Source organism: Ambystoma mexicanum, chromosome 1p (assembly GCF_040938575.1).
Source record: "Ambystoma mexicanum isolate Mex_15411 chromosome 1p, UKY_AmexF1_1, whole genome shotgun sequence".
In the NCBI taxonomy this organism is placed as follows: domain Eukaryota; kingdom Metazoa; phylum Chordata; class Amphibia; order Caudata; family Ambystomatidae; genus Ambystoma; species Ambystoma mexicanum.
The window spans coordinates 1,093,751,495-1,093,770,494 of record NC_090921.1 but is presented as its reverse complement, the minus strand read 5'-3'; the positions used below and the strand labels follow the sequence as shown (position 1 = coordinate 1,093,770,494).

The following is a 19,000-nucleotide window of genomic DNA, read 5'->3' as shown; positions in this document are numbered from 1 at the left end:
AAGTTACTGGAGAAAGTAACCACTGCCGGCCTTTGGACACAAGGGCTCCATTACAATCCCCATTTCAATGAACAGAAAATCTTCTAAAAATCTACACAAGGTAAAATGGGTAAGCAGTTCTCATATAAAGACCCGGATTGGAGCTCTTGACCTTCTTTGGCCTGAGGAGTGAAAGGTGACTTTGTGACCTCCACCCATGTCCTGAGAGGTCCCAGTAGTGATGTGGGTAAAGCAGGCAGTGATGAAGTATAGCATCTCCTGGAGAGCTGCCTGATCTTGTAGGTAACTACTGAGGAATGTACTGGCGGGTCAGAAAGCATTATGGAGCATGAGATTCATGACTGTGGGTTAAAGAGAGATTAATCTATGAGTTTTACAATCTGATAGATGCATTTAACTGAAGAAAAGGGAATATTTCTGTTATTGGTAACTTCGCCCTTGTTATTTGTCCATTTTAAGCATTATAAATGACCCAATATGTTTTTAGTGACAAATCTTACTTGATCTCGGAAAGACTTGTACAAGTCAAAATGAAATACTGCATGTCATCAGCACAGGCATCCGTGAAGAAATTCCCCTTCAGGTCCAGGTTCCTTAGGCTCCCACTATCGGAGATAGACAGCAGCGTCTGGACGCTATCATCTGACAGGCCGTTCTCCTGGAGGCTGCAGTATAGGAGGCAATAGAACACTAGCATTACTTTCCAGTCTGATCATGTTCTGACTCGCACCTCATCTGAAGTTATGGAAATACTCAGGAAACGTGACCACTAATTTGATTACTTACCGGTAATTGTTCTTACTTGTCACAGTCCTTTATAAAATATGAGTTAATGTGGGATTTACAGATAACCCCACTTGACATTACAATTGTTTTTAGTATGACTTGGTTGTACTTATACCCACCCTGCAGAACCTCGTGTTGGCATATCATAGCATCCAAATGTCCAAATGTCATAGAGAACGTTAAGGTAAGCAGCATAATCACACTGTACCTTTTCTGGTTTACAATACTTTCTCAATAAGGATATGCCAACACAGCATGCAGTCTGGTAGCTACAAAACAGCCAAAAACAGCATGCATAGAAGGGAATTGTGATGAATCCTGCAAGGTATTCACTGAATCCCCAGTGGTGAGCTCCTCCCACATGGCCAGGGGACGGCAGCCGCTACCTGATCCTGACCCTGGGGGTGGTACTATGAGGGAGGATCATTTGCAAGAAGTTACCTGCCTGGAGAAGATGATGACTCCTTTAGGAGAGAGGCAATTCCCTCCCACCCCCCTTTTGAAGACAGCACTATACCACCTAGCCTGCCGATGGCATACTGCCATTCTGACCAAATAGCCATTCACACATCATATTTACATAACACACAAAACACATCTCCTATCTCTGATGATGTTGTAATAGGTACAAGTCTCGAGCAAAATCTCATTAGAAGTCCTGTTAATCCTATGAACTCTAACTCCCATAATGCCTCGTGTACTGAGACGAGGAAGAGGGAGAAGGATTCAATGTTGCTTGAAAGAAACTTGAAGCAAAACATGCAGACTAGTTGTTGCAAGGTGAATCAGCTGCGCAGGACATTTAAAGATGGTTTTCATTGACAATCAAAAGTTGAAGAGAGGAGGCGCAGTTTGGGAGAAACGAGAGGCAGAACTGCATGTGAAGGCAGACGCAAGGGAGCAGACCGTGCAGAAGCAGGTAGGTGCTCCCAAGCTGGCGCTTATCAGCAGTTCGCACCGGAGCGGCGTGAGACTGAGAGGTGCGTGGCAGGCTCCAGGGAAAGCCGCAAGGGAACCGGCAGCAAAGTAGAAGTTCCCACATTGAGACTTTACCGCTGCAATGTGCAGGAGGTCTGGGATGCCACGAGACACCGGCGAGTTGGCCCAGAGATAGTGGGAACCCGACAGGCACACAGACAATTGAATGTGCATTTTGAATACCGACCAAGTAAATTACAAAGACAGAATTTGCACAATTCCTCATGCCTGAAATGTCAGTATGGGGAAAGCTGGAGCAAATGTGATCATAAGCAAGTGAATGTTAATGAAGAAGCTGTAAGACAAGATTTCTGCCATTCTCCATATATGAGAAGTGCATATTGGGAAAGTTGGAGCAAGCATTTCCATAAGCAAATAAGTACTAGTGAAGCAGTTAAGGAACAGAACTTGAACAAGTCTTCATATGTGAGAGGCCATATGGGGCAGCTTGGGACACGTTTAATCCAGAATCAATGAAGTATAGACAGAACAGGAGTACAACTGTGCTATACTAGGAAATAAAGAGAACATTGAAAGAAGACCTGATAAATGGGATATATCAGGCACTGAGTCTTTTGGGGAAAGGCACCTGGCAAGAGAGTACACCAGGGGAGCTACAGAACCCAGAAGGGGATACCTGGCAGAACAGTATACCAAGGAATCAACTTAAAGTGTATGCAAGTAAAAAAAAACATGGTAAAAAGAATCTACTGAAGAATTTCTGGCATGGGAGTATACCAGGAAGCCATTCTTGAAGCAGTTATATAAGACACTTGTGCCGTCCTCGAAACAACAGTGTGTAAATGTGACACTTTTACTAGCCTTGACAAACTGTTACATGGGAGAAAGATTCTTGCCCTCCTTAAGGAGACATTATTTGGATAATATATGTTTGCCAGCCTTCCTGAAATAATCCAAGAGAAGGGAACTACCCTCTGGATCCAAGAGCTTCTCTTTTGGAGAAACTATTTTTGTTGGATTTATTTATTTTGTTTCACCTTTGAACAGTTTGGTTGAACACAGGTCAGAGACACTTTTTCCTTACACTTCTTAGTTATTCATGTCTAGTGTAAGGGTCAGATATGTTTTGGACACAAGGACACAACATACTTTTGACGACAAGACACCGGCTGATCGTTAGTTTTATTTTCCTAGGCAGGGAAACTTTCTTTAGGATGAGGACACAGAGGCCTTTATCCAACCCTTTTCTTTTAATAAAGATGTCTGATGTTGAAAACACCACCACTTTGTGTCGGTCTCTCATTTCTGACCCTCACAGAATCAACAATCATACCTTTTTGACCAACTACAAGGAAGGGACAAGGTCAAAGGCAGTCGGTCCAAAGTAGGATGGAGCCAGAGATGGCTAATTTGGAGCCGTCAAAAAGCATACATTTTGAAAACGAAAACAAGAGTCAAAATACACTTGGCCTAAGCATAGAACAATCACATACCTACAAAGTAAGAGTCACTAATAATTAGGATGAGACGGGTCATCCAAAAACGTACGGAAAGCCCACAGAGTGCACCCTTGGGCATATGATGGTAACATGTCAGTGCCACAAACAATCAACATGACAGGAAGCCAACAAGTGGAAAATAAATCAACATAGAGGAGAAATCCACCCCTTAAAAAAAAACCTTCAAACAACAAGGAAGGCAAACAACTCACTGGTAAGATGCTGTTGGTGAAGACCTAATAATCGATCTCCAAGCCCTAAGGAGAAAATAGTTCATCAAAATCAGTGAGTAATGTGGTCTTACGCCAAGTCACCACACATCAAGCTAGGGAGAGGAATGAGACAAAATGCATAGGGAAAACTGCCAAACCAGGGAATTACTTGCCCCCAAATCTAGGCCCAAAGATCAGAAGTCAAGGCTAATACATCCTTAAACAGTTAGGAACCCCAAACATCATACAGAATGATAAGTCAAATCTATCCAATAGGAGTTAATTGTGATTATTTCATTTAGGAAATCCAAGGCCAAGCTTTCAGTTTTTGCCCGGAATTTTACATAAATTAGGTGGCATGGGTTATGAAGAGAAAAGAGAAGTCAGATAAAGCTTGGGCAGATGCTGATGTACTATGCAGGGATTTTTCAAAAGTATCCGAGTTCACACACTCTAAACTTGGTTTAAACGGTTACCACATAAAAGCCCTACTCCAGATACTTCTTTAGTTAATATGTCTCCCATCAATCCAAAGAAACAGTGATTGGTAGACCCTCAAACAAAAGAGCAATATAATGATGACTGCCGCGAAGAGGTGATGACAGACCTCAACATAGTTCGGATCTAAAACTGGCGGGGGACACCACCGACACGGATCAAGAGTAAATGTTGCCAATTGAGATTGCGTGTTCTAATAGGTATGTAAAGTTACTAGACTCCTTTATATCGAAACAGCTCAGTACGTCCACCAACAGTGACACCAATGGCAAATGATAAAAGGGGTGAAAGTGAAAAACAAATGAGAACCAGAGGACATCCTGATCAAAAGTAGACTTCCTCACTTCCTCTGCTACATTGACTGTGAAGTAGATGACATCTGGTAAGACACACGCTAGAAGCAAGGAATGCTGTGTGCCAAATGAACAGGTACGTTGCAGGGGCAGTAGGGAATTCCTAGCGATCAACAATATTCTTCAGAAGGAAATTCAACTAATCAGGCTATCACTAAGCGAGATGCGGGATGATTTGAAGGAAATGGTGGTAACATCAAATGGATGGAGTAGACATGAGCATGTATCAAATAAAGAGGTGGAGGTGGTAATATCAGAGGGAAGGAGTGGGCAGAAGGAGGATGTAAAAGTTAAGAAGGTAAAGGAAGAGATGGTAAGATCAGCAGGAGGACAGTTGCAGGAGGAAGTAATAACACCAGGGCACCAGAGTGAAAGTCAACAGGAGCTAGTAGGAATTAGGCTGTAGGAGGAGGCGGTGGACCCAAAAGCGAAATAGAAGTTGATAATATCAGAGACTCAATGTGATACAGAGGAGGTAACATCAGAGTGAGAGTGTGACATGGAGGAGATGGAGGAAGGAACATCACATGGTGTGGGTGATAGTAAAGGTGGGCAAGAGGAGGTAGGAGGCATAGCAACGAGGAGAGAAGGGGATACCACAGATGAGAAAAAGCCCAGAGGAAGAGGAGGTCTAAATGTAGTAACAGTCAAAAAAGAGACCAAAGCATTCAAGGTAACGTCTCGAAACATACAAAAATGAAGTGGTGAAAAAGATTTTGAGGGGAGGAGATAGACCCATCTCTCAGATGCTGACAGCTGGGAGGAGGAACAAGATAGTGTTGGGGTGATTATTATAATATCAGAAAACAGAGAAGGAAGAATCAGAAGGAAACCCAGGCAAAGTCGTTCTCTAGAGACCCCTTACTAGCGTTCTCTGCCAGCTGTTACCACTGATCCACCTACTAACCAGACATTACACCTGAGTGAGCTTTGGAGTGCCGAACCACAGAAAGCTCAGACAGAGAAAAACATTCCAGATCTCCCAAAGCCTGCAATACCAGGATGGGGTGAGGCAACACCTCTTCAACTATACAAGTGGGACATCCACAAATTAATCTATGGAAAATACCCCATCTATATCAAAAGTTAATAAGTGTGTAACATACCATCAGCGGCCTCAAAGCTGATTTTCAAAACTTGGCTTGCTCATCCACATCCCATCCATTTTACCGGGGTGCCGACCCATTTTCTGTACTTGGAGCTACTGCCTGACACTAAAATCCCACAAATATTCAATCCACCTCCAAACAGGTGGGTTTTTGCGAAAACTGTTAATTACTTATCTCTACAACAAGGATCTCTCTGTTGGCCCCTGCTTCTTGTCAAGTTCCCTAAAGCTGCCCCCAGAGGCATGTGGTTCCTATAGAAAACCTGAACAAATAGATAAGCAGTAGGTCATGTGAATAGCATCCCGCAGATCAGGCCACTGTTATTTAGAACAGTGTCAGTGTGTGGTTGTTGAAGCCTGATCCCTTTGTGGAAAAGGACTGTGGTTGGACAGAGTACTAGCTGGGAGTCTAAGGACTCTACAGAGAGCAAGGTATGGATCAGTCAAGCATCGCCTTTGTTTTTGGTATGTTTTCCTGGCTGAATGCCCAGAATGCTTGAAAGACTATTCGCAACATGTCTCTTCTGAACCTATCCTCTATCCTCTGCTGCAGAGGTCTTCAAACTGTGGGGCACGGCACCCCAGGGGGGCGCGGCCGCATCCCAGAGGGACGGGGGGGGGGGCAGTGCCCAGCATAAAATGTAAAAATAAAATATATACATATATATTTTTTTTTAGATTGGAGGAAATGGGAAGGGGCCGCTCACATGGTGAGCCTGGACCATAAAACGGTCTTAGGCACCAATGAAAAAATAGCCAGCAGTTGCAAATGAATATTCAGTCCTTTAGTCACAGACTGTTTGAATAGTATCCAAGGGATTGTTTTTGGTTTAAATGTAAACAAACTGTGATATTTAAAGAATATTTATTCAGCAACAATGGTCAAAACTACTGGCTGCATAGTGAAGTAACTCCTCAAACTGGCCCACATTGGCCAACAAAGTGGCCCACACTACCATTTTGCATTTTTGGTACGGTCATCTACCTATTGCCCTACAGGCCAGTCCGAGCCTGCCGGCTCATCCATAATGGGCGAGGGGGGGCTCACCAATTATGGAGGAGCCGAGGAGCCAGCCCAGTGAAACACTAAGCACTCGCTCAGCTGCTTTTTCCAACTGAGGGAGTACTCCTGGGCTGGCTGAACTGTCAAAGGTAAACACTGTTTGCCTTTGACAGTTCAGTTCCCCAGCCGCACATGCTCACTGAGCCATGCAAGGCTGGGGGCGTTTTGCTTCGCCAGCCTTGCATAGCTCATTGGAAATGCTGGCTGGGGCACTGCATGTATGTATGTGCGAGGGGGTGCTCCTGCGCCTCCTCGCACATACGGGCAGAGCAACCTGCCGCAGAGCATTTTAGCAACCACGCGCAGGCCCCTGCAGAAGGTACATTTATGGTAATTTATTTTTTATTTAAATGTGTATGGATGTGTGTATGCTTGTGTTATGGGACTGTGGTGGGAGCAGAATGGGCGGCAGCACTGCGATAGTGGTGGGAGTAGGGAGGGGAGAGCCCATGGTCTTTACTGGGAGAAGGGTATGGTGACGGCACACAAAAGTTCATAGCGATTTCTACATACTGTCCATCTGGAACTTTTGGGGGGGAGGCGGCCTGCCAAAACTTTGCTCAGGTGGGGGCCCAGGCCAAAAAAGATTGAAGACCACAGCTCTACTGTAAGACAGGCTGACAGCTTCATTCTGGACCTCTGTGACTTTTTAATTTCTTGTTTTGGTGCCCTCAGCATAGAATTTAAGCCATAACAACACCAGAGCCCTAGCAATCTGACGGAAAAGGTTCACTAATGCGTTAAAATGTGACCAATTGAAATAACATCTGCATCACATCGTATGGAGGTAATAAACTTCAGAATTTCGCAGAGCGAAAGAGCACAGCGACAAGAGCACAGCACAGTGTTATTATAACCCTGGGGCCAGATTACACAAACTTTGCACCGGTGCAAGTGCAAAGTTTGCAAGGTATTAGCACTAGGGCAAAGTTTGCTCTGATGCAGAAATGCATAAAACATGTATCTTTATAGCACTAGGGCAATTTTTGCTGTGGTGCTTTTAATATGCCAAACTGCTCTTGTCAAGGTGCAATGGTTTTTTAATGTGTCCCAGTGTTTTTAAAAAATAGGGCAAACTTTGCCCTGCTGCTAATACCGTGCAAACTTTGCACTTGCACAGGTGTAAAGTTTCTGTAATCTGTGTCCAGGTGCGCATGAAAACGCTCCTGCGCCTCCTGGCTGTCACAGGGCAGATGCAAACGAAATTCGCTAGGTAATGAAGGAAACAAACGCGTGTGCTCACACATTCATCCCGAAAGTAACGACAGGGTGGGAGCCGGACAATGAGTAATTTGAGTAGATAGCAAAGGAATTGGGTTTTGCCTGGGGCTTACGGCGAGCTGTGAAAAGGAGGAATAGAAGTCTTAATAATAGCTCGGGTTAGCAGACCCAGTGAGTGTTGGGTCACCAGCAAGGAAAGGTTAAAGGGGGACCAGCAAACGGGGAACATGAACCAAGTAAAAGTCGCAAGTCGGTAATGATAAAGCAAGCGACTCAAAGCGCTCATTTGAAAGATGCAGGTGTTCAGCTAACGTGATATAAAAAATAAGTTGCTTTACGTCAGTAACAAAATGTTTACAACATCAGGAATAGCAACGAGCTGGAAATCTGCGACAGAGTATCGACATACCAACTTGGCGGATGATACAACTTTTGCAGGACAGGTATTAAACCAGTGACAGGGCAGAAGGACCTAAGATGCTGGAACTTATAAAGCACAGGCAAGATGTAAAATAAAATAAAAACTACAGTGATATTCGTTAACCTAACATATTGCGAGAGAATGTTTACAGGTTCTGCTCCAGATTGTGCATTATTATAGGACAGTATAGAGACACTATTACCGGAATCCATAAAAGCGGATTATTTGAGACAAAATCGGGAAGACGATAGAATAGCTGAAGGGTTGTAGTACACAGGTGGCTGGGATCAAAAGAGTTTCTTAATTCAGGTTACCTTTTGTGAGGCTGATTTTTTAGCATACACAGCCACCACTCAAGGTCATGCATCAGTAGCCGAGGCAGGGGAGAGTACCGTAAACCTCAGGAGAGGGGTGCAAGAACACCAACCACCGGCAGAGGTCGCTGCTGGCAACAGGCAGCAGAATGTTTCGCAAAGCGATAAATGGTTTGCAGCATACGGCGGCGTTTTAAAGAATGTTAATAGCAAAGACAGCACAGCGACACTTCTCAAATGTGGTGGATTGCAATCAGGAGGCGGCAGGGGTCAAGTCCTAAAAATTAAAGTGGGGAGACTCATCAACAAACCCAATGGGATGTGACATCGCCAGAAATTAGCATATCAAGGTGAAATATGCACATTTCATTACATTGTCTTTGCATAACCACCCAAATTGAACAGGACGAATGGCATTTGCCTTTTATGAAATCAACACACACACAAAACAAAGAGAGGATATTTTCTTCTAAAAGTGTTTTTGAAAACTTTGAAAGGTGTGCATGTTTTAAAGTCCAAGAACCAATACAAATACTTGCAGTACCGAAATAGGACATTTAACCTTTACTTTTTTGTTATTTTTCATCAAGTTATATAGTTTAGTGGTGGAGTGTCCGGCCTACAAATCTGCCTACTGCGGTTTGATCCCAGAGTTCAGCAGAAATTCAAAGAGGACATTCAATGTTTCTCATTTTAGCTGTTTAGCTCGGGGAACTGAGTCTCGCCTCTGAATAAAGTGGGTGGACTCCGTCCCCCCGCGTGTACCCTCGACTTAAGCCCTGGGAGGCGGCCTGACTTTTGAGTAAGGGCTAGACAATTTGCCTTGGCTAAACTGCAGCTTCTGAAAGCGCTGAGAATTGTTATACCAAATACCTCCAACATTGGCTAGTACATAATGGTGGTTCATGTAGACTGTTTGTCCTCCAACCACCCGGTAAGTAAGGAAATTAGACTTCAGAACCTCAGGAAGGAAAGTTATTACGGCCACGAGTGGGGCACACCCCAAGCAGAGGGTTGGTTCCCTACATTTCCTGTCGGAAAAGCTATAGGTCTTACAATTGGAAAAGTTGCTGTGTTGGCCCTTGGCCAAAGGCACGCCTTGATGCAGGGAGAACAGGAATATTACCCGACTGCAAACCTTCCCCACAAGATTGCCTTCAAGATATAGGTCACACAGTGGAAAAGTCAATGGTGTGGCTTTGGGCCAATGGCATGGCTATGATATGGGTAGGCCAACAGCATTAAACAACGGAGAATCTTCCCCGCAAGGTTGCCTAAAAGCTATGGGTCAATTGGTAAAGTTGCAGTTCTGACCTTTGGCCGAAGGCATGGCTATAATACGGGTAGACAGGAAGTTTTACACTACGGGGAATCTTCCCCACGAGATTGCCCTAAAGCGATGGGTCACACAGTTGGTAAAGTTGGCTGTATGGGCCCTTGGCCGGCATGGCTATAATACGGGTAGACCAATAAGCATTACACTACCAGGGAATCTTCCCCACAGGATTGCCTCAAAGCTATGGGTCTCACATTTTGAAAGTTGAGTGTGCGGGCCTTTGGCCTAAGGCATGGCTAGGATACGGATAGACCAAGAGGCATTACACTGCTGGGAACGTGCCCCGCAGGATATGAAGTTAGAAATGTCGCTGGCGGGCCCTTGGCCAAAGACAGGGATATTATACGGGCAGACAAAAGTATTGCACTACTAGGAAGCCCCCCACAAGATAACCTAAAGCGATGGGGACCACACAGCTAGCAAAGCTGCGGTTCTGGCACTTGGCCAGAGACAAGGCTATAATACGGATGGAGAAGAAGCTGTAGACTACGGGGAATCACCCTCACAAGATTGCCTTAAAGCTAGGGGGTCACACAGTTGGTAACATTGCTGCGCTGACCCTTGGCCAAAGGTCTGGCCATGATACGGATGGACCAGAAGCCCTACCATACTGAAAAGCTGTCCCACAAGTGGCCATAAAAATCAATGGCTGCACAGTAGGGAAAATAATAAGACACAGGAGACCAATGCTGGGAAAAACGACATTGAAATAAAAAGCAGAACGCTGCGCATCCGGATGATCCTGGCTGGGAGTTGAATGCTGCTAGTTACCCAACGCCGAACGGCCGGGGGTAAAAAGAACGGGTCAACAGAAATACGTGCCTGAACACAGCGTGCCAGCATAAGCGCTCTCCCGGCATAGGACTCATTTGTTCACCCCAAGCAGCTGGATGGAGCTCGCCAATAGAACAACAGATCAATATACTGGGGAATGGGTGCCCCTACGGTTTAAGACTTAATATTAATCACATTATAAAATTGGCTGTTTAATTAATACAATTTGAGGACATTTTCGTTGCAGAGTATTGATGTACTGATTGACCTGCGTTTGGCAGAACTTGTTGGCCTAATTAAGAAGCAGCTATCACTGAACACCGGCGCATCTAATCTGAAATAGTATGAACAGAAGGGAACCATGGCTAATTTGAAAGATTGCCAACATTTTCTGCAATTTCAGGAAGGGGGCGACCTGCCAAGTAAATATAGGGGAGTCAGGTTTCCAGTTGGGGAAGGGGGATAGATAAGCCAAGAACTTTTGGGGGAACCTGGATGGCCGGGAACCCATCCAGGTGTGGCGGCACGGGCCGGGGGACAAAAACTGGCCCATGTGCCCAAAAGTACAACAGAGATGAGACTTTATGTTATATATGAGTACAATTTATGAATAAAATTACAATCATGTTTTATGATTTACTTATGTATTGTGCAATCAAATCCATGGCCTTTTATTGCCAACACTAACCAGAGTCTCAGCCAATCATTAGTACAACCTGCCTGGGGAGGGTTTGTGTTCTCCATGTATAGTTACCACCTCTTGCTCCTTAGCTTATGAGGCGGCCTCTTGAGCAGTCGGGTGTCTTGCACCACCACCCTCAGGGCTATTGAGAATCAACGTTTCTTTATCTTGCATGCACGCTGCACTTACATTACTCAACATATTGCATGTTAGTGTGGCTTGTCTCTTGTAATGTGGTAATACGGGCTGAGATGCTATAGAAGCGGACACACAACTTATGAAGGAAAACCACTATAAGGTCCCTTATTCAGCACGTGATTGGTTTGGAGTGTATGTAGGAGTTATTAACTTTAATTTATTAATAGTAACATGCAATTGATTGTACTGCGTTATTCTTCTTAAAATGTTAACGTTCTATGGAATTGTCTTTTAACTCAGACGTCAGTATTAGACATAGTTTTTATTTTTAAACTGTGTGTATTACAAACTTGCAGAAAAAGGTTTATACAATGGCTTAGTATTTTAGCACTATAGCAGTTTTCCTGGTGCAAAATATAAGTTTATTTTAGAGTATTTCCAGTAGTTATTGGCATCTGATTTGGCACTAGATATAGTTGCCACAGCGGCCAAAACTGTTTAAAAGCAATGCCTCAACGCTGCTACCATCATCTAAGAAAAAACAAATTACGAAAGTGCAGTTCTGCTTAGTTCCTTTTGCCTTCCACTTGGACTGCCGGTCACACCATAGACCATACCGCAGAAGAGTGCCACAGACACCATAAACTGCATAGCTGATAACCCAGAGGAGCTGTTATTAATTGGTTTGAGTACATCTCCTCGGAAAGCTACCTGATAATCTGACCAAAAAAGTGAACAGTAAAATCAGTCATTTAAGTGGCCACAGACTAATATCTGATATTGGTACCCAGAATGTCATACCAACAATCCCATTGGTTAGACTGGATGATGAACTTCAGCCTTTTGAAATAGCCAAGCTGAGTGGTCAAGTTGGAGGGAAACATGTGTCTATTCTTGTGGAGAAACAAGGGAAAACCAAATAATTTGACTGGCATTGTGGGCATTAAGCCCCCACCAATCTGGAATTTAATGTGCCTATATCGAGGAGGTTTGATATGCTAGTATTAATGATAATACTGATATAATGTGAAGTCATGCAAGTCATGAGAAAGTAGGATGTACTGAGGCTAGGCCAGGCAAACCAGGACCACAACAACAGGCTGCTGTAATGTCAGGTGACTCCACACCATAAAGTTGCCCCGATAAATGCATCAGCGTCTGCCACTGTATCATAGAACCGACTCTAAGAGAACTGATGGCACTTTTGAACAAAGTATTCTCAGAGCTAACATGCATGAAAAACACATTCTCTCCTATTCCACCTAGGACCACAAATAACACTGAGTTTAAAAATACTAGTACACAGACAGATGTTGATCCAGGCTTAGTTATGACAACACCATCCTTGCCCAAAAGATATTGGTCTACGTGTGAGACCAATTGATACCATAAACCATGTACATTCTAGCGGTTGTGAGGATATAATGACGACCACTAATAATGTCACAATTAACAGAGCTCTGATTAATAGGGGCAGTTATACCATCGAGCATCATCAAGAGTACAAAGCTGCCTAGTGCAGGAATCCTTTGCAAATAGGGAGGACGGGTTTGCGGAGCTCTTAGCATCGATAGATAGATCTTTAAACTCACATGGTGGGAGGCAAGTTCAAGGGGCACAAACACACCTTTAAAATCACGATTACACACTGTTATGCTGACAAATGTGCCAAAACTAGGTGGAGACTCAAGGGAAACCAAAGATGCCTTGAAAAACAAAGTAATTCATTGGATTAGATCCAGTAGGGGTTGTTGTTCAATAATTAGGCAGCACATAACAGGTTGTTCTCGTATTTCCTGTACTAACAGCCCTGACAAAAATAATACTAGTGTAGCATTTGCAAACAGTCCCTTGGCAGAAGGTCTATTTGTGTTTGAATTAAGAGCATTTCCACCCACATGGGTAATATTGCAGTAAGAGCTCTTCCGCCATTCAACAGAAATAAAAATGCTCATCTAGAATCATGAGCAACCTCTGATTTGGAGGATGTAGAATGACTTGCTGGGTTCCCTGTGTTCTTTGGAAACACCCATTAGTTTGGGACCTGTGTGTTCCCCTGGTACATGAGGTACACTTTCTCTCCTGGAACACTGTAGGTTTAAGAAAAAACACGAAGGATAATGATTGGTGTAATTTCATCCGACAACACCACATTATTTGTTTCCATGAGACCTGGGAAACAATGAGTTGTAATATCCAGGGTGGTGCATCCTTTGAATTAAATGCTACCAAAGGACCTGGAGGCAGGCCTCTTTATATGGACTGATTCCTCAATTGTCACCAATATTATTGAGTTGGAATGTGGTTGCAGGGACCTTCAAGAGCCACACATCGAACTACCTGATGGTGATAGTGCGTTGGTGTTTAATCGACACAGCAGTCAGTCTGGTGTATAAGCAAATGAGGCCATGGAAAGTAAACCATACAATAACATTATTATTATTATGACTATTATTATTATTATTATTACTATTATAACAACAACTATAATTGTAGCGGGTGACCCGAATTTGCAGTTTAAACCTCTCCATTTAATTGATGGTTTGGTGGAGAAGAGGATCCAGCCTGGGACACTCCCGGCTTAGTCGTTGCATAGCCCAAGAGACAGCAGACACACAATGGAGATTGCTCATCTATAACTACACTTAAATCTTAAATGGGAGGGTTATGGGCGATATCCCAGCAAAACCCACCTTGTGGTAGGCAATCGAGCAACCCACATTGATTATATTATGCTCAATAGTAAATCATGGGCTCTGGCTGTGATGTGTGAAGTGATGCCAAGGTGTGAAAGTGATCATCGACCTCTGGTGTTGTACCTAGCAGTTGGTGTTGATTCAATTTGTATTTGTTATAACAACATTAATAGCAATGTGATAATGAACATTACAGGACATGCCAGGCGGTCTGTAAAGTGGGTTAAATTGGACCTGAGCTACCCTATTTATATGGAGGCTTGTTAATACCACCGGGACGTGTATTAGAAAATCATGATGCCTTAAATACTGAAGTCCTAAAATCCTTTACGATAATAAGTAACATCATAAAGGATCAGGCGACTAGCCCTCCTAAAATGATCAGAAAGAGGACAATAAAGAATACTCGCTGGTATGACAGGGAGTGTAGGGATACGGAAAATAACTTAATTCACTGTGCCGAAAATCTAAACAGCATAGGGAGAGATGAGCTTAGCCATGTAAGACTCACGTATAAAAAGATCATAGCTGGGAAAAATAAGGAACATGAGGCTAAACCATGGGAAGAAATTGTTGTAGCAATACATAGTAAGGACTCTATTAGGTTTTGGAAACGTATGACTGTACCCCATGCAGCCCCCGGAAATGGCATCCAAGGGAACATTAGCGAAAAATGGTGGCATGATTACTTCTGTGATATCTATAGAAAAATCAGAGTGTTCCCACCTAGTGACATTACATTCCAGGAATCCCAAGTTTTTACCCCTTTAACATTCACCCTCAAGCTATCTTGACATAGAAGTCTAATAAAGCTCCAGGGCCAGATAAGATCCCAGGTGACTTATTTAAATCTGAAATACAAATATGGGCTCTGCACTTACACCTACTGTTTAATGCGGCAACCAGTGTGAACATGGTTCCTAAATCCTGGCCATGTGCCGAAATAGTTATGTTGTGTAAGAATGGTGGCCGTGAGTCGGCAAGACATTATCGACCATCTCCTTACCTGATTCTACAGGGAAAATATTTGCTTAGGTTCTTTTAGGTCACCTGAATAAATAGGTCACTAGCCTTGACCTTATTGATCACCAGCAAGCGGGATTTATAGAGCGAATTAGTACTGTGGATCAGTGTTTCAGCTTATCATTGACAGTTGAGAAATGTGTTGTTTTAATAAAAGTTAACATCTTTGCTTTGTTTGTTGATCTAACAAATGATTAGAGCTGGAGCACCACTCCCCAGATATTGCAAGGCCATTACCAAATGTTCATATGATTGTGGGGATGGAGTAATGGTCCTCTTTTGCAGGCGAACAAAATCTGTAGCATTGGTTAAGTGGCCCAAGAAAAGCTTGCAATGTTTGCCTTCACACCTTCCTTGAATCTTCACTTTTGGTCCAACTACTAGTCTATTAACATTTATGAAAGATTTTCCACATCTTTTATCCCATGTCAATTGGTTGCATTTCATCGTCCTAAAAATGTCAAGCAGGCAGCAGTCAAATACTATATATTTGGTTTCCATGAAAGCTTTTAGTCTGCAAGTTGAATGTCTTCTGCTTCAAAGGTGGTGCTTATTTCCTCCACACTTGACTTGCTGTAGTCAGAGTCTTTGTTTTCAGTTAATTCTGAGGTTCCCTCTGTTGTTTCCAACAGGGATAAATCAGGAGTCTGCGATGACATAGGGAAAATTACCTCAGCATATTGCACCTAGCCCTTCTATGGTGTTGATTGTGTGACTTGATCTGCACTGAATGTTGTGGAGTAACAATGATCATTCATTATTCTCCACGACTCTGTGGTTTCAGCTCAAATTCCAGCAACTGCACGTGGGCATTCATCATGACAACATTGGGTTACTGCTCAGATAGCTGCAATAATAGTTCTTCCCATGTCACCATCAAAAAATTAAAGTTGCCACCAAAAGCTAAAGAAAAATATTGATGACATTGGGGTCATTATGAGTCCAGTGGTAAAACGGCTGTAAGTCTGCACAGCGAGATTACCGTTACTGCTATGGCATGAAGCAGATTTACTGCTGTATCCCAACCTGTCAGGAGCGTGCACGAAACATGGCAACCCGGCTTTAAATTCACCAATACCCAGCGGAATTAGCATTACAGCCAGCCAATTGGCATTAATAGTGCCAGCGGAATTAGCCCTGGTGGAAATATCATCATCGCCGGAATGGGAAGCATGGCAGTGACCATTTTGAAAAACTCAATCTACTCACACTGAATCCCTAATTTCCTGTAACCATCCGACCCACAAGCCACAGAAACCAGTTCCCAAGAGAGGGCCAGAGGGAAAGTGCCTGAACTTCGGCTCTGCAAGCCAAAATTCAGAGGAAAACATCTGGGAAGACAGGAGGCTAAGGCCACCGGAGGTGGCGCCACGGAGCCCCTTGCCCACACCCCGTGGGAGGATAAGGCGAGCACCATCCTCGACATGGAGGGGATTGAGGCAATTGATGGAGCGGAGGCTGGTGCCAGAAGCCAAGAGACAGGAGATGAGTTAGTCTCCCGCAGAGGGCAGATGACCAACCAAAGAATGTGCCCCTTAGCTCAAATGGACTCGATGGACAGTGATAGATGCCAGCAGGGTTGGCATTAGGGCCAGGCGGTCAGAGTGACTGGCTGCGATCCCACACTAACCCACAAACCATACCAGCACAGGGGGAGACCTCCAAGGGAACCCCCGAGCTTGCCTGGAGTGTGAAGGCACAGCATGCGCCCAATAGTAATGAGGTGCGCCCCCCTCTCCTGCTGGTGCTGGCCGTGCCAGCAGGAGAGCGGGGTGCATCTAACAACAAAATAGCGTGGCTGTCAAACCAGCATGGGGCAGCCTTTCAAAGGCTGCCCCATGCTGGTTTGACAGCCGAGCTGTATGAAAGTGATCCCTGAACCAATCGGAGCACTGTTGCTGGTTCAGCATCTGTGCTCCATATACGATTGTCAGCACCGGGGACGACACAACAAAATGTTCACCCCCTACCTGGGGGGATGCCGGGGAAGGGGAGCTGCAGCAGACTACATTGACTCACCCCAGGTGCTGCCAAAGCTAAGGTCGGCCCTGGCTGTCAGCACATGTCTCTAAGAATATGCAACCCAATGAATGTCAATGCCAAGTCAGTTGCAGGCATGGGTGATCCTGCCAGTTGTAACTGTATCGACAGGCCGCCTTGGCAGCACAACAGGCGAAAAGCACCTGCCCATGGGGCAGACACACTCAGCAGAGACCATACCCACCTTGCTGGGGTCTCATGCATTGGCCCATGTACTACCATACTCTTCTGCCCACATGTGTGGGTTGTCCCTGAATCAAATATCAGGTGTGACTTGCAAGCCAAAGAACAGGATTGCACAATGCCTGAAAGCATGTCATTTGTCCTCTTGCGGGCATGCAGCTGGCTCAGAAAGAGGCAGAAGAGGAGGAGGGTGAAAGCCCATCGATAACCCGGGCCTCCAGGGCGACAACCTCAACCACCACCCCTGAAGGGCCAACCATCGGGAAGGCCAGGCATAAGGGACACCATGAGAGACCTGGGTTCAGCAGCACCACACCTGCCAGCGCAGGCACTGCACCCATTCCACATGATGGAAACATGGAAACCCCATCTACACCCCAACATCCACTCTGGTACAACCCACCCAACAGGCCCATGATGCACCCACATCACCTGGGCAGGACAGCCTTCAAGCTGGGCAGCGGGGCCAGTCATCTGAGGGTGACTCGGACAACCTGTCCTATGGTTCTAAATGTTTCAATCCCGGCCCTCCCCATAACCCTCAACCTATTCCCCAGGCCACACCAGACGTCACAATAATGCAGAGGCTTGAGGCATGGAAAGGCGCCAGTTGGAAATGCAATCGATTGCCAACACACAGCCCCTCCACCTCCAGGCCATCCGGGACTGCCTCCAGGGTTCAACAAGCCAGATTGTGTGGTCCAATGGAGCCGATCAGGCTCAGGCAGCGGCTACATCTTCCGCCTTAACTGCCTACGGACAGCATGTACATGAGCTCACTGAAGGCATCTCAGCCTTTGCCGGGGCCATGCAGCATAACATGGCGCTCACGATGCAACACATCCTGGGGGGCAAGGTCAATACAATCAAGTTCAGTGACCCCAACGGAGGGTTCCTTGCCAAGCACCCCAAGGAGCCGTTCTGGGGGCATTTTGACCCCAAGGTTTGCTGGGGGAAGCCATGAAGGGGCAGAAGGCACACAAGTGACTATGAACTTGTTGATGGGCATGAGGGTGTGTTGGGGCGGTGTTGTGTGGTGGGGAGGGCAAATGGTGTGTTGGGGTCGTGTTGTGGGGTGGGGAGCGTGATGGTGTGTTGGGGTGGTGTTGTGGTGTGGGGGAGGGGGGTGGCGTCTTGGGGTGGTGTTGTGGGGTGGCAGAGGAGGTGGTCTGTTGGGGTGGTGTTTTTGGGTGGGGCAGGGATGTGTGACCATTTCCTCATTAAACCTTTGTTCATCTGAAGCAATGCCAGGACATTCCTCATTGTGTCCATGTGTTTAATCATAACTTTGATATATATGCAGCGGGGCATGGCATTTGTATAAACATGTCCTCAAAAGAAATTGTCCATTAGTTCCTGGTGAGCCACTCGTCCTGCTCTGACGTCATTCCAGCCAATGTTTCTAGTGGCCTCTGCCACAGGCAGTGTATCCTCATCCTCAGGGTGTGGAATTTCCATATCACGGGGTATAGGGACATTCCTCTGGAGGCATGTATTGTGCAGCATGGCACAGACCAGCAACATTTTTCCCACCCTTCTCAGGCCTATACATTAGTGCCCCTTCAGGACGGTCCAGCCAGCGGAAATGGGCCTTCAGGAGGCCAAATGTCCACTCTATACAGACCCTGGTCCTGCTATGTGCGTAATTTTAGGCCAACTCTTGTGGTGCCTGTGGATCCCGCACAGGTGTCATGAGCCATGACAGCTGCGGATA

General features: G+C 45.1%; 1 protein-coding gene across 1 annotated transcript in view; it reads right to left on the bottom strand.

Moving 5' to 3' along the window:
* The window catches only part of LOC138448430 (NACHT, LRR and PYD domains-containing protein 12-like), a 434,278-nt gene that overhangs the window by 26,755 nt on the left and 388,523 nt on the right, over positions 1-19,000 (bottom strand). Inside the window, exon 9 of the mRNA XM_069604690.1 lies at positions 501-665. Coding sequence (XP_069460791.1) covers positions 501-665 — 165 coding nt within the window. The remainder of the gene's footprint in view (positions 1-500; positions 666-19,000) is intronic.